The following is a 15,812-nucleotide window of genomic DNA, read 5'->3' on the forward strand; positions in this document are numbered from 1 at the left end:
TTTATATTTAGGTATTATTTCATGTGTTATTCCTAACAGTCTATTGTTGTTTTAGTGAGATGTAAGCACTCCGATCATTTTAAACAATATCATGCCAGCGGTTTATATTTAGGTATTATTTCATGTGTTATTCCTAACAGTCTATTGTTGTTTTAGTGAGATGTAAGCACTCCGATCATTTTAAACATTATCATGCCAGCGGTTTATATTTAGGTATTATTTCATGTGTTATTCCTAACAGTCTATTGTTGTTTTAGTGAGATGTAAGCACTCCGATCATTTTAAACAATATCATGCCAGCGGTTTATATTTAGGTATTATTTCATGTGTTATTCCTAACAGTCTATTGTTGTTTTAGTGAGATGTAAGCACTCCGATCATTTTAAACAATATCATGCCAGCGGTTTATATTTAGGTATTATTTCATGTGTTATTTCTAACAGTCTATTGTCGTTCCAGTTAGATGTAAGCACTCCGATCATTTTGAACAACATCATAAGCTGTATATTAAACTGACAGCGGTTTCTATAAGGTGTTATTTCATATGCTATTCCCAACACTCGAACCTACTTAATAAATACACGCGTTCACCATAAAGTAGAGAAGTATCTTCACAAAGTATTTCTATAGGTTAATCTCAACAGCATTAAAAGCTCGAGAAAACATTTGGTTGTTGCACGAAGTTCGGAGTACAGAATAGATGAAATAAGTCTCTATCTGAGTGTGAGGTGTTGACATTTCTCGATAAGAAACAGATACATCTGTGGATGTGGGAAAATCTTCTTAAAGAAATAAACATTGAATTTTGCAAGAGAAGGAAAACTGAGCCTAATGTTTATGTTAACATGGCAAGTAAAACGTGTTGATAAAGTGACGGAGTATCTACATTTTTATACATGCATACACCAACAAGAGTGCTTTGTCATAAACACTTTGACTTTTCATGAAACTTCACCTTTAAATTTTCAAGTTAATCGTACCAAAAGTAAACGAATCGCTTGGGCCCAAAGTCTTAACAGTACAGACCAAGAATGGCACAGTAAATAGTGTGCCGGGCTGAGTATCTGAGATTCTGTGGTTCTTCGGGTCCCACACAGAATTGCTATTTATACTCTGGAGCTATGTGTGGGTTATAAGAGTGACAGTCAAATCCAACTATTCTGACTGACAAAAGTAGCCAGTCCAGGAGTTGTAGATGTGCGGTGTTGGCTAGATGTCTTCTGTTTCAAAATTAAGGACGGTCAGCACAGATATCAGTCGTGGAGTTGTGCACGAAATCCAACAAAAACGAACATCATACGAAAGCAGACTTAACAGTACACGCCAATAAGAAGAGAGTGAAGCCTGACATTACTAACAATACACGTCAATAAGAAGAGAGTGAAGCCTGACATTACTAACAATACACGTCAATAAGAAGAGAGTGAAGCCTGACATTACTAACAATACACGTCAATAAGAAGAGAGTAAAGCCTGACATTACTAACAATACACGTCAATAAGAAGAGAGTGAAGCCTGACATTACTAACAATACATGTCAATAAGAAGAGAGTAAAGCCTGACATTACTAACAATACACGTCAATAAGAAGAGAGTGAAGCCTGACATTACTAAAAAACATAGACATGTGCCATAACATTGTCACTACAGAAACATACATATCTGCCATAACATTTTCACTACAGAAACATAGACATCTGCAATTAACATTGTCACTAAAGAAACATAGACATGTGCTATAACATTATCACTACAGAAACTTCCAGCAGAAAAAAATCAGAGACAACTGGGAATTTTGAGTGTAAAAACAAAAGTTAGAAGTTGAAGTTCACCAGCTTGTATGCTGTTTTACACGTGTCACGTTAAACAAATCATATAGAGATTTCTGCTATTTTGTTGTTTCTTCAGAGACGTAAAACGAATAATATCAAGAGACAACTGGGATACTTCTCACCTCGCAAACAGAAGTCAGGAGTCATGGTTTGTAACAGGATATCTCTCACTTAGAAAACAGAAGTCAGGAGTCATGGTTTGTAACAGGATATCTCTCACTTAGAAAACAGAAGACATGGTCTGTAACAGGATATCTCTCACTTAGAAAACAGAAGACATGGTCTGTAACAGGATAGTTCTTACCTCGAAAGCAGAAGTCACGAGTCATGGTTTGTAACAGGATATTTCTCACTTAGAAAACAGAAGTCAGGAGTCACGGTCTGTAACAGGATTTCTCTCACTTTGAAAACAGAAGTCAGGAACCATGGTCTGTAACAGGATATCTGTCACTTAGAAAACAGAAGTCAGGAGCCATGGTCTGTAGCAGGATATCTCTCATTAGAAAACAGTAGTCAGGAGCCATGGTCTGTAGCAGGATATCTGTCACTTAGAAAACAGTAGTCAGGAGCCATGGTCAAACAACTGGGATACCACTTACCATTAATGTTAGAAAAGTTCAAACAACGTATGATATAACCATTGGAGAAATGTTCAAACAATGTATGATATATCCTTCAGATAAACGCTCATACAATGAGATTTTAATATTTCTTTAAAGTGGTGATTTATCACTGTCAGTTTAAAACCTCGTACATGGAAATAGCAAACTGTTTAAGTTAGCGCTAGGTAACGAAAGTATCAAGATGCAGATACTTTTTACCCTTGAGCAACAAACTGTACATAAGATTCGAGCTTAAGAAGATAATATTTTCTAAAACAAACTATTTAACGATACACGTGAGCATCACTAATACAGAAACATACATCTGCCATAACATTGTCACTACAGCTGTAGTGACAATGTTAAAGAAACATAGACATCTGCAATTAACATTGTCACTACAGAAACATAGACATCTGCCAGTAGTGACAATGTTATGGCAGATGTCTATGTTTCTGTAGTGACAATGTTATGGCAAATGTGTAAACGAACTATCCCTGTTTTCTGACGTGAAAGACAGCTTAATGTACATAATAATCTAAACGAACTATCCCTGTCTCCAAACGAGAAAGACAGCGTAGTGTATGGAGTGATCTAAACAAAATTCCCCTGTCTCCAGACAGCTTAGTGTATGGGGAGATTTAAACAAAAGTCTCCTGTCTCCAGACAACTTTAGGTTTGGATTAGATCTTTGTTGTTGTCCTGATGCGGTAGAGTTAAGATGGCGTCAGAAGAGAACTAAAAATTATACAGAAGAACGCTGAGGATCTTATTAAATATACCATATTGTAGATATTGTGTTTAAAAATAAGAACATGACCTCTGAGAGAATGAGATGAAATTACTCCGGGAAAACTGTATATTAAATATAATCCAAGCTTAAGACACAAATGAAGAATTGTATTAGTGACACGAGTATTACATAAGTATTTGAAATCAATAAGAAAAGGTATTTCTCATAGTCATAGGTAAAAATTATCCTTTTAAGTGAGGAATTTTACAGAATCAGTTATTCTATTACAAATGAATAGATAAGATTGCAAATCATGTTGTGTTTAAATTAAAACTGTTTATATATATATATATAGTTACATAAAATTATTTCTTTAACGTCCGTGTATGATCATGGTTACACCAACATTACTACATTTCTCAAATAGGAACATCCAAACCAAATAAGAAAAATACACAAACAACGAATTTTCCAGAAGGTGCTTCTAAAAATCCGCTACTGCCGTTCCGGAACGTACCACCAGATGGCGGATGGGGATGGATGGTAATGCTAGGCATTGTTTTGAATAACGTCTTCATAATGGGACAAGTGAAGTCGTCTGGTGTTTATCTAACGATGCTGATGGACGAATATAAAGCTAACCCATCGAGGGTATCATGGGTTACCTCGTTACAATATACGTTAATAAATGTTCTGGGTAAGTCTGTTGGTATTTTACCGGTCAGCTATTTACAATATACGTTAATAAATACTCTGGGCAAGTCTATTCGTTTATCTTGTGCTACCTTCTTTATTACAGATTATTTTAATAAACATTCAGGATAAATCTCTTGGTTTACCTTGTGTTACTTTGTTTGTTACAGATTACCTCAATAAACTTTCAGGGTAAATTTGTTGGTATAACTTGTGTTACCTTGTTTCTACAGATTACCTTAATAAACGTTCAAGGTACATATGTTCGTTTAACTTGTGGCACCATGTTTGTCACAGATCACCTAAATAAACGTCCATGGTAAATCTTTAGTTTACCTTGTGTTACCCTTTTCTTACAGATTACTTTAATAAACGTTCAGAGAAAAATCTGTTGTTTTACCTTGTTTGTTACAGATCACCTAAACTTCCATGGTAAATTTGTTAGTTTACATTGTGTTACTATGTTTTTAGAAATAAATTTAATCAAACTCTGGGTAAATCTTTAGGTTTACCTTGTGTAACCTTTTTACAGATTACTTTAATAAACGTTCAGGGTAAGTCTGTTGTTATATCTTGTGTTATATTGTTTGTTACAGATCACCTAATTAAACGTTCAGGGTAAATCTGTTGGTTTACCTCATGTTACCATGTTTGTTAGAGATAACTTTAATAAATTTTCAGGGTAAATATGTTAGTTTATCTTGTGTTACCTTGTTTGTTACAGATTACTTTAATCAAAGCTCTATGTAGATCTGTTGGTTTACCCTGTGTTACCTTGTTTGTTAAAGAGCACCTCAATAAACTTGAAGTACATTTGTTTATTACAGATTACCTTAATAAACGTTCATGGTAAGTCTCGTGGTTTACCTCGTGTTACCTTGTTAGTTACAGAATAATTTAATAAACATTCAGGGTAAATCTGTTGGTTTACCTAACTACTTTCTTACAGAAAACGTTAATAAACGTTCAGGATGAATATGCTGGTTTACCTTCTGTTACTTTGTTTGTTACACATTACGTTAATATACATTAAATGTAGATGTGTTGGTTTACGATAATAAACGTACTAGGTAAATGTGCTGAATTTACTTGTGTTAGCTTGTTTGTTACACATTATTTTAATAAACGTTCACAGTAAAGCTGTTGATGTATATGTGTTACCCACGTTCTTACAGATTACTTTAATAAACATTCAGAGTAAATCTGTTGGTTTACTTAGTGTTACATTGTTTGTTACAGATTACCTTGATAAAAATTCGGGGTAAATGTGCTGGTTTTCCTTGGATTACGATGATTTTTACCTATTACTTTAATAAAAATTCAGGGTAAATTTGTTGGTTTAGCTTCTGTTAGCTTGTTTGTTACAGATTACCTTAATAAACGTTCAGGGTAAATATGTCGGTTTGCCTTGACCTACATTCTTACCGAATACTTTAATAAACTTTCAGGGTAAACCTGTTGGTTTACCTTGAGTTACTTTGTGTTTTACAGATTACTTTAATCAAAGCTCTGGATAAATCTGTTGGTTTACTTAGTGTCACCTTGTTTGTTATATATTACTTTAATAAACCTTCTTGGTAAATCTGTTGGTTTACCTTTTGTCACCTTATTTGTTACAGATTACTTTAATAAGCGTTCAGGGTACATGTGTTGGTTTACCTTGTTTATTACACATTAATTTAATATGCGTTCAGGGTACATGTGTTGCTTTACCTTGTGTTTCCAGGTTTGTTACATGTTACTTTAATAAAAGTTATGGGTAAATTTGTTGTTTTACATTGAGCTACTTCGTTACAGAATATGTTAATAAACGTTCAGGGAAAATTTGTTGTTTTAACTTGTGTTACCTTGTTTGTTACAGATCACCTAAATAAACGTTTATGGTAAATATGTTAGTTTACATTGTGTTACCATGTTTTTAGAGATAACTTTAATCAAACTCTGGGTAAATCTTTTGGTTTACCTTGTGTTACCTCTTTTTTTAGGGATAACTTTAATAAATGTTCAGGGTAAATATGTTGGTTTGTCTTGTGTTACCTTGTTTGTTACAGATTACCTTAATAAACGTTCAGGGTAAATGTGTTGGCTTATCTCGGGTTACCATGATCTCTACTTATTACTTTAATAAAAATTCAGGTTAAATTTCGTAGTTTACCTTCAGTTACTTTGTTTGTTACAGATTACCTTAATAAACTTTCAGGGTAAATTCGTTGGTTAACCTTGAGCTACATTGTTATGGAATACATTAATAAATGTTCAGGATAAATCTGTTGGTTTACCTTGAGTTACTTTGTGTTTTACCGAAGACTTTAATCAAAGCTCTATCTAAATCTGTTGGTTTACCCCGTGTTACCTTGTTTGTTACAGATCACCTAAATAAACGTCCATGGTAAATCTGTTGGTTTACCTTGTGTTACCATGTTGTTACAGAATATCTAATAAACATTCAGAAAAAAATCTGTTAGTTCACTTTCTGTTATTTTGTTTGTTACAGATTACTTTAATAAACCTTCATATTAAATCTGTTTGTTTACATTGTTTGTTACAGATTACGTTGATAAACGTTCATGGTAAATCTGTTGGTTTACCTTGTGTTACTTTGTTTATTAGAGATTACTTTAATATACGTTCAGAGTAAATCTGTTGGTTTAACTTGTGTTACTATATTTGTCACATATTACTTTAATAAACGTTCGTGGTAAATAAGGTGATCTGTAACAAACAAATTAACACAAGGAAAACACCAAATTTACCCTGAACTTTTATTAAAGTAATCTGTAAAAAACCTGGAAAAGTAATCTGTAACAAAAAGAAAACCAACAAAATAAAAATTCAGGGTAAATCTTTTGGTTTACCTTATGTCTCTTTTATTCTTACAGATTATTTCATTAAACGTTCAGGGTAAATCTTTCTGTCTACCTTGTTTGTTTGCAGATGATGAGCATAAATTAATCGACTGTTTGTCTTTTATATAGTATAGAGATTAGAATTACATGAGGTTCGTTCTTTTTTTTTTGTTCGTTTTTCAAGGTCCTTTGTGGAGTGCCACGGCCGAGATCATGGATGTTCGTATGATCATGATATTTGCCGCTATAGTTCATTCTGCTGGCCTCGTGAGTTCTTGTTACGGACCAAATGTCGAATTTCTTTTCTTTTCACTGGGAATCCTGGGAGGTATAGAATTCAAAATAAATTTAAGCAATATATGTATGTTGGAAGCCAATTTTAATGTTATGTTCTTAGACCACATAGTAATTTACAAAACATACTTATTAGGGACCCACTGAAAGTAAATAAATAAATATATATAGTAGAGACGGCTGATATTGGTATTAAAAAGCGTTAGTTTAAAAGCACAAAACATGTAACGAACGTTCGATCTCCTTAGGCCATCATCAGGTTATGAATAATATTTGAAAAAGTGCCCATTATTGATCAGGATGCCTTGTGGAGACAACAGTATTGATAGGTGTAAGATTGCAGAGGGCGTTGCAAATATTTAATCTATTGTATGGTAGTTAACATTAAGAAATAATTAATACGGCCTCTTTTTCAATCTGGTGTCACTAATCGTAGCTAATATTGTTGCGTATCTGCTTGTTTGTTAATTTCCGGTAGAAATTCTTTCCGAGGAACTCCAGCGCTACAAGTCCTTTCTTGATTAAACCAGTTTATTCTTTCTCGATACAAACTTTTAGTACACAGTAATTCCACAGTCAGTAGGTTTCTCGTCACTTTAAACTTAACAACTTTTATAATACACGCTATAAATCACAGCGATTCACTATCTCGATAGCTTCGCTCTCTACGAGTGCAAAACACACATTTTACGGCTCACTAGCTCGAAACTAACTGAATCATAAATTACACAGAACTCACCGTAACTACTGTTCGCTTAACTAATAAAGAGGCATCTCCAACATTCGCTGAGTTCCCACGATTATTCGAGAAATTCACCATGCATGCTTCCAGGTCACGTGACTTCCGCTGTCGTAACAATATTTTTATGATACAAATTTAATTTAAAGCCACGAATTCGGTTTTTACACCCACCACTATACTGGTATAGATATGTAGACGATACATTTGCCGGATTCACATCTATAGAACACGCACGTAACTTTTTAAACCGCATTAACTTCGGACACCCAAATATTCAGTTCACGAGTGAATACGAAAAAGATCAACGATACCAAAACTCAACACACTAGAACACCTAATAAATACATCCCCGTAACTCACCTGACAACCTTAACGAAGACTTTATCAAGGTGAATAAATTTCTTACAAAAACAGTCGAAAGAATTATTCACAAAAACCACAACTAACAACACAATGGACAGCCAACTAACAATCTCAAAGTCAACGAAAGAACTAACAACAGAACACTACACTACTGCATACCTTACATTCCAGATATCAACGACAAAATAACTAACATTTGGAAAAAAGTCATAACCAAACATAACATTCCAGTAAACACTAAATTCATTCAAAAACCAAGTACAAAATTAAAATCTACACCCATGTAAAAACTATTCTGACAAGCAAAATACTAAGGTTATGTATAAAATACAATGGAACAACTTCCATCATTTCTCTATAGGAGAAACAAGCCGAAAAAAAAGCCGAACAAAACAAAATCACCCATTCATGTTTTTGAATAGTATAAACATAGAAAACTCTAACATATTAAGTAGAGAAAACAAAGCAAAGAAACGAAAATTAAAGAAGCGCTCTAAAAGAACGACTAAAACCCACACTGCACCAGAACCAAGAAACACTTTTATATTTATACTAATCATTCCTTAATGTTGATCATCATACAATAGATTAAACATTTACAACGCCCCCTACAATCTTAGGCCTATCATTACTGTCGTCTCCACAAGTCGTGATCAATGACACTCACTTTTTCAAATATCATCTTAACCTGGTGATAACCCAAGGAGGTCAAAACGTTGTTACTTCTTTTGTGCTTTTCATATAAAAGTTTTCGATACCCATATCACCTGTTTCTACTATTAATAAATTCACAAAACATATCTACTATCGTTATCTTTAACTGATTATCATCTCTAGCCACACACTCGTCTATTTCTTCAAAATGAAACCTAATATTTTGACACTGACATTTCACTTTTTTCCTGCTCATTCGCAATAATCATTGAAAGTGAGTGAAAGTATTTGATTAACTGAAACCTGTTTCCAACATTCTACATGTACTTGTTGGACATGTAAATACTTATGAATTGAAACCTTTTCCAACATTCTACATGTACTTCTTGGACGTGTAAATATTTATTCATTGAAACGTTTTCCAACATTCTACATGTACTTCTTGGACGTGTAAATATTTATTCATTGAAACCTTTTCCAACATTCTACATGTACTTCTTGGACGTGTAAATATTTATTCATTGAAACCTTTTCCAACATTCTACATGTACTTCTTGGACGTGTAAATATTTATTCATTGAAACATTTTTCAACATTTCCACCTGCAATACTTAAATGTGAAAACACTTACTAACTGAAACATTTTCCAACATTTCTACGTGTACTTATTGGACGTGTAAAAATTTATTAATTGAAACCTGTTTCCAACATTTCTACCTGTACTTCTTGGATGTGTAAATATTTATTCATTGAAACTTTTTTCAACATTTCTATCTGCAATACTTGGATGTGAAAATACTTAGTAACTGAAACCTTTTCCTACATTTCTACGTGTACTTATTGGACGTGTAAATATTTATTAATTGAAACCTGTTTCCAACATTTCTACCTGTACTTCTTGGATGTGTAAATATTTATTAATTGAAACCTGTTTCCAACATTTCTACCTGTACTTCTTGGATGTGTAAATATTTATGAATTGAAACCTGTTTCTAACATTTATATCTGTACTTCTTGATCGTCTAAATATTTGTTAATTGAAACCTTTTTCCGACATTTCTATTTGCAATACTTGAACGTGTAAATATTTGTTAATTGAAACTTGTTTCTGTACTTCTTGAACGTGTAAGTATTTGTTAATTGAAACCAGCTTCCAACATTTATATTATATTTCTTGTCAGTTGAAACTTGTTTCTAAAATTTATACCTGTTCTTAAATTTGCAAATAATTTTTAATTGAAACCTGTTTCTAACATTAATATCTGTACTTCTTGATCGTCTAATTTTTTGTTAATTGAAACTTTTTTCCGACATTTCTATCTACAATACTTGAACATGTAAATACTTACTAATTGAAACCTTTCCAAAATTTCTACCTTTACTTCTTTAACGTGTAAATATTTGTTAATTGAAACTTGTTTCTAAGATTTCTACCATATTTCTTGGAGATGTAAATATTTGTTAATTGAAACCTGTTTCTAACATTTATACTTGTGCTTCTTGGCTGTAGTACAGTTTTCTTACTCAACGTAAATCTTACATATATAACAATATGAGCAATGAAAATATTTAGAGCAAGAAGTCGTGGATTCGACCTTAATATGACATGATTTACCAACTTCTTATCGTTATAATTATGCCGTCCCTTTTGATCTTCAACGTATTAAACGAAAGCACATGCCTTGGAGCTGCCATTATTATAGTTTGAATTTAGTGTTTAGCTCAGATTCAGCAACAACTATCATATTTAGAAATTGACTTTCCATTAAATTTCTTACCTGCATTGTTGTGTTCGTGCTTTCAATATTTCATTTCTTTCGTCGTCTCAGTTCAGTATTTTTTTTTTAGGAATTTCTTGTGGAATCTGCTATTTCTCTGGAGTGGTAATGGTTACAAAGTACTTTGAAAAAAGGAGAACCTTTGCTAACGGCCTTGGATTAGGGGCTACTGCTTTAGGTGGGATTGTAATTCCCTTACTATTAGAAGGATTGGTTTCTGAATATGGTGTCCGTGGAACTTTGCTTATTATGGGGGCTCTAATGCTGCATGGAATTGTTGGTGCTATGTTATGGGAGCCGGTGGAAAGACATTTAAAAAGAGAAAAAATATTCATTGCCGATACATGCTCTAAGGGTGACCTTCGAAAGTTTATCGGGCCTCGACACTCTGATCCTTTGATTAATTCAACATTTCAACGAGAACTTAAAGACATGTCGAATCAGATTAAAATTACAGAAAATGCTGAACAAGAGGAAAATAATTCTCTTATTGTCGATTGTTTGCCTCTAAGGAGGTTCACTATTGACAATGTTGATCTATCTTTATTATCCAAGGAAATGGAAAGCAACACTCGATTAAAAACACGTGATTACCAGCCCACTATGTTCACCAGCATGATCGATCTTGGAGGAACGGTTGGAACCATCAACTCAGAGAAACTGAAAACAAAGGGTCTTGAATTTTTTTTTCTACACTACAAGAACCTGTTCGACTTGTCACTGTTTTCGTCCTTACAGTGGTATCTCCTAACTACGACGTTCGTTCTTACACTGACTGGATATCCTGGAACCCATATATTTCTTCCTCTTCGAGCTAGGTACGCCGGTTTGAGCTCTGAACAAGCGTCGTTTTTGCTATCCGTCATGTCCGCAACAGATACAACAGCAAGAATTGCGTTTTCTTGGCTAGCAGATCGAAATTTCTGCCCAAGAAGATACTGGTATATTGGAGGTGTCATGTCAGCCGGAACTGCATGTATTGCTTTTGTTTTCACAAACACTTATTTGAGCATGTTGGTTACCAGCTGTCTAGCTGGTTCTGCATCTGGCTGTTATCTTCCACTGTTGTTGCCCATCTTTGGAGAAGAATTTGGAAGCAAAAGACTAGCTACAGCCTATAGCTTATCGGCCTTGTTCGCTGGCTTAGTTGTTTTGGGAACCATCCCATTTCTCGGTAAGTAATTCTTTTGATTATTCGCATACAAAATCTCATTTTAAAAGTTTCGTTATGAGCACAACTGCTACAAAGATATAATATTACTTCAAAAGTTATGTAGAAAACAAACTTTCAATAGAAGCAAAATAAGAAAGGGATTAAATTCTATATCGAAACGAAACACTGAGTAGAAGATAATCAAATGATTAGTTTTAACTAATTTATACTAGACAATGAACAAAACTTGTCTCCATTAGAAAACTTTTGACCACAACCTTTACCATCTTCGATGATTAAAGACTAGTTTTAACTAATTGATACTAGACAATGAACAAAAACTTGTCTCCATTAGAAAACTTTTGACCACAACCTTTACCATCTTCGATGATTAAAGACTAGTTTTAACTAATTGATACTAGACAATGAACAAAAACTTGTCTCCATTAGAAAACTTTTGACCACAACCTTTACCATCTTCGATGATTAAAGACTAGTTTTAACTCCACTTCTGAAATAAGTTTTTGTTCTAACTAATAACCACCATGAAACCATTTTTAATGAGAAACAAAATGACACTCTTGAAATTACGATTCTTACGATGATCTGAATTTTCTCAGAAAATTACAGTTGAAGAAAAAGCAAGAGGAATAAGATCGATATATCAAACAGTATCAATCAGTAATTTAGGGAAACACTATATGAAGTGTAAACACTGATGCATAGTGTTATCTAATAAAGCAGTCCTAACAGCTACCGTACTAATTAACACAATATTCCTAACAGCTAGTAAATTAACTAAAAATGCAGTCCTAACAATCACCAACTTAACTAAAGCATAATTCCAAACATCTACCGCATCAACTAACACATCAGTCCTAAAAACTACCACATTAACTAACAAAGCAGTCCTAACAGCTACCATATTAATTAACAAAACAGTCCTAACCGCTAACACATTAACTAACATATCAATCGTAACAGCTACCACACTAACTAAAACAGCAGTCCTAATTACTGTCACATCAACTAACACAGCAGTCCTAACAGCCACCATACTAACTAACACGGTAGTCCTAACAGTTACCGCATTAACTAACACAGCAGTCCTAACAGCCACCATACTAACTAACACGGTAGTCCTAACAGTTACCGCATTAACTAACACAGCAGTCCTAACAGTTACTGCATTAACTAACACATCAGTCCTAACAGATACCACATTAATTAACACAGCAGTCCTAGCAGATACCATATTAACTAACACAGATGTCTTAACAGCTACCATAGGAACTAACACAGTAGTGCTAATGGCTACCACATTAACTAACACACCAGTACTAACAGCCACCATATTAACTAACACAGCAGTCCTAATAACTAACACATCAATCCTTACAGCTACCATACTAACTAAAACAGCAGTCCTAATAACTATCTCATCAACTAACACAGCAGTCCTAACAGCTACCATACTAACTAACACAGTAGTCCTAAAAGTTACCGCATTAACTAACACATCAGTCCTAACAGTTACCGCATTAACTAACACATCAGTCCTAACAGATACCACATTAATTAACACAAGCAGTCCTAACAGATTCCATATTAACCAACACAGCAGTTCTAACAGCTACCATATTAAAAAAAAACAAATTAGTCCTAACAGCTACCATATTAACTAACACAACAGTCCTAACCACTACCACATTAACTAACACAGCAGTCGTAACAGATACCATATTAATTAACACAGAGGTCTTAACAACTACCATATGAACTAACACAGTAGTCCTTACAGCTACCATACTAACTAAAACATCACTCCTAATAACTACCACATCAACTAACACAGCAGTCCTAACAAATACCATAATAACTAACACGGCAATCCTAACAACTACCGCATTCACTAAAAGTGATAAAAATATAATTCTTACAGTTTTTCTTAAATTGTTTAAATTTACTGTCTATATCGCAGTATTAGAAACTGTATTAAAATATAATATAATATTCACATAATTTTCATCAAAGAATGTCTTTGAAAGCAAGAAATGCATGATTATTTTACGTGACTAAATAATGATACATCTTTTTGTTTAGGCTACCTGGTGGACATCACCGGAAGCACAACACTGTGTTATAGCGTTCTGGGGGCCTGCTTGTTGACAGCAGGATCTTTTGTTTTTCTTAGTCAGCTTCTATCGACAAAAAATGGTAATCTAAACAAATTGTAAGAACAGAAAGGATTCGCCTTAACTAAAATAAACATCACATAAAATTCTATTTAATAAAATACTCATAATGTCTAGACAATGTTCACTTGGACATGAGACAAACTTGGGACGTTGCCTGGACAGCATAGTGTCTTGATCTTCTCCGTTCGTAGATAGTTCTTTATATGAAACAATAAAATAAAACGTATGATGTTTTTAAAATAGGCTTAGAGTGAAAATTCCTCTTTATTTCACGTCTACTGCATAGAGTGTATGAATATTACATTAGTTTTAGCTCTGTGGCATGGAGCAGAGTCATTCTGGTATATTCACTGGTCGTCCCCATTGTTAGTTTTAACCAAGACACACGAATTTCAATCTTGTCAGTACCAAATGCGGGCGTCCAACACCCTGGCGAGAGATGAATCCCCATATCACATGATCCTACAGGTGCTTCCTGTTGCATTCAAACGCTTTGCCTCTTACAAAGTGCTTCCCATCAGAAGGTTCACCTGAAAATATTATATTGCTACAGGTTTCTTCAGTTCAATCAACATGTTCTTTGGCACAGCCGAGTCTCATCTTTATCATCTTGTTGATGAGGAGGGTTTCTTTCTTAGTTGAGAGACCGACTGAACACAGGCGAGACTGTGGTGACAGTGATCCTTGAAATTTTCTGCCTTTAAGAGCTGTGGACGACAGTTGACAATTCTGTAGGCTTATGAATTTCAGAACATGGTCATCAGCTGCTGTGGAAGCTTTCTTCCTACCCTTTCCTTTGTGCTGCTCCTCAAAGTCAGTCTCTCTATATCTATGCACCCTGCGGGTCACGTTAGACTAGTTATACTTAATTCTGTCAGCAATCTGCCTAGTCGAAAGTCCCTCTTTGCTCAAAGAAACAATAACTGTTTTGTATTTTTTATTTTTCGTGGAGTTAACTCTAACCCTTGGCCATGGTAGCATCACGTGTACGTGATAGCAATAGGTTTTTTAACTGACTTTAAGCTAGAATCACTATTTATAGACATAAAACGGCTGGTGCAAAACCCAGAGTCTGTAAAGCTGATGATGTTATGATTAGACATAATTGCATCATTCATGAAACACTACTTGCACCTACATGCATTAGAGCTTCAAAACAGACGATGATTCTGAAGAAAAGTGTGAAACAAATTGGGTGATGTAATAGATTTTTCCACCACTGTAATAGCAAATGTAACGTTTCTACAATTGGTAAAACGGTTAATAATAAATCTGACATTTCTACATTTTTTAAGAAACTAATAACAAGTCAGATATTTCTACATTTTGTAAGAAATATATAATAACTCTGTGGTTTCTACAATTAGATTGAAGGCTAACAACAACATATCATTTCTACAAATTTTTAACTGTATTACATGTGTTTTACAAAGGCGGTTGGTGTTGCTAGGGCGAATGGTGTTTCTATAAACGGGTAGTTCAATAGGGTGATTACGTCATCAACATTGTAGTTTTAATTTCTACATTTAATTATATATAATAAAAAGTTATAAGTAAAACTATTATTTTAACGAGACAACTATTATACCATAGTTTATTACATATATTACAACATAGACAAATATTAATTTACTTTACATACTTTTACATTTATTTGTCCAGAAAGGATTTTATCATACCTAATGTTTCATTTTTATAAATATTGAACGCCACCGTTATATTATTTTTCCACATCTTATTGTGTTTTTGATGATATTGTTACGTCTCCGTTTGTTAATTAACTTTCCGTAACTTCGTTCCGACGAAACTTTAGCGACACAAGTCCTTACTTAATAAAACTGGTTTATTTTTTCCGAATACAATTTTACGATACACTTATTTTCAACAATCGCGCTAAAACAAACGACTATATCAACGAACGTC

The 15,812-nt window shown here is 33.8% G+C and overlaps 1 protein-coding gene across 3 annotated transcripts in view; it reads left to right on the top strand.

The window, feature by feature from the left end:
* The window catches only part of LOC106475287 (monocarboxylate transporter 12-B-like), a 19,187-nt gene extending 3,949 nt beyond the window's left edge, over positions 1-15,238 (top strand). The window contains exons 2-5 of one of the 3 annotated variants that reach the window (XM_022379439.1): positions 3,644-3,865; positions 6,892-7,035; positions 10,609-11,712; positions 13,795-15,238. In XM_022379439.1, coding sequence (XP_022235147.1) covers positions 3,644-3,865; positions 6,892-7,035; positions 10,609-11,712; positions 13,795-13,928 — 1,604 coding nt within the window. In that variant the 3' untranslated portion in view covers positions 13,929-15,238. Of the gene's footprint in view, positions 1-3,595; positions 3,866-6,891; positions 7,036-10,608; positions 11,713-13,794 lie in introns of all 3 variants that reach the window. The other 2 variants (XM_013935979.2, XM_022379440.1) reach the window with 2 other exon arrangements.
* Positions 15,239-15,812: the final 574 nt, after the last annotated feature.

The sequence above is a fragment of the Limulus polyphemus genome, unplaced genomic scaffold (assembly GCF_000517525.1).
Source record: "Limulus polyphemus unplaced genomic scaffold, Limulus_polyphemus-2.1.2 Scaffold8356, whole genome shotgun sequence".
Classification (NCBI taxonomy): Eukaryota; Metazoa; Arthropoda; class Merostomata; order Xiphosura; family Limulidae; genus Limulus; species Limulus polyphemus.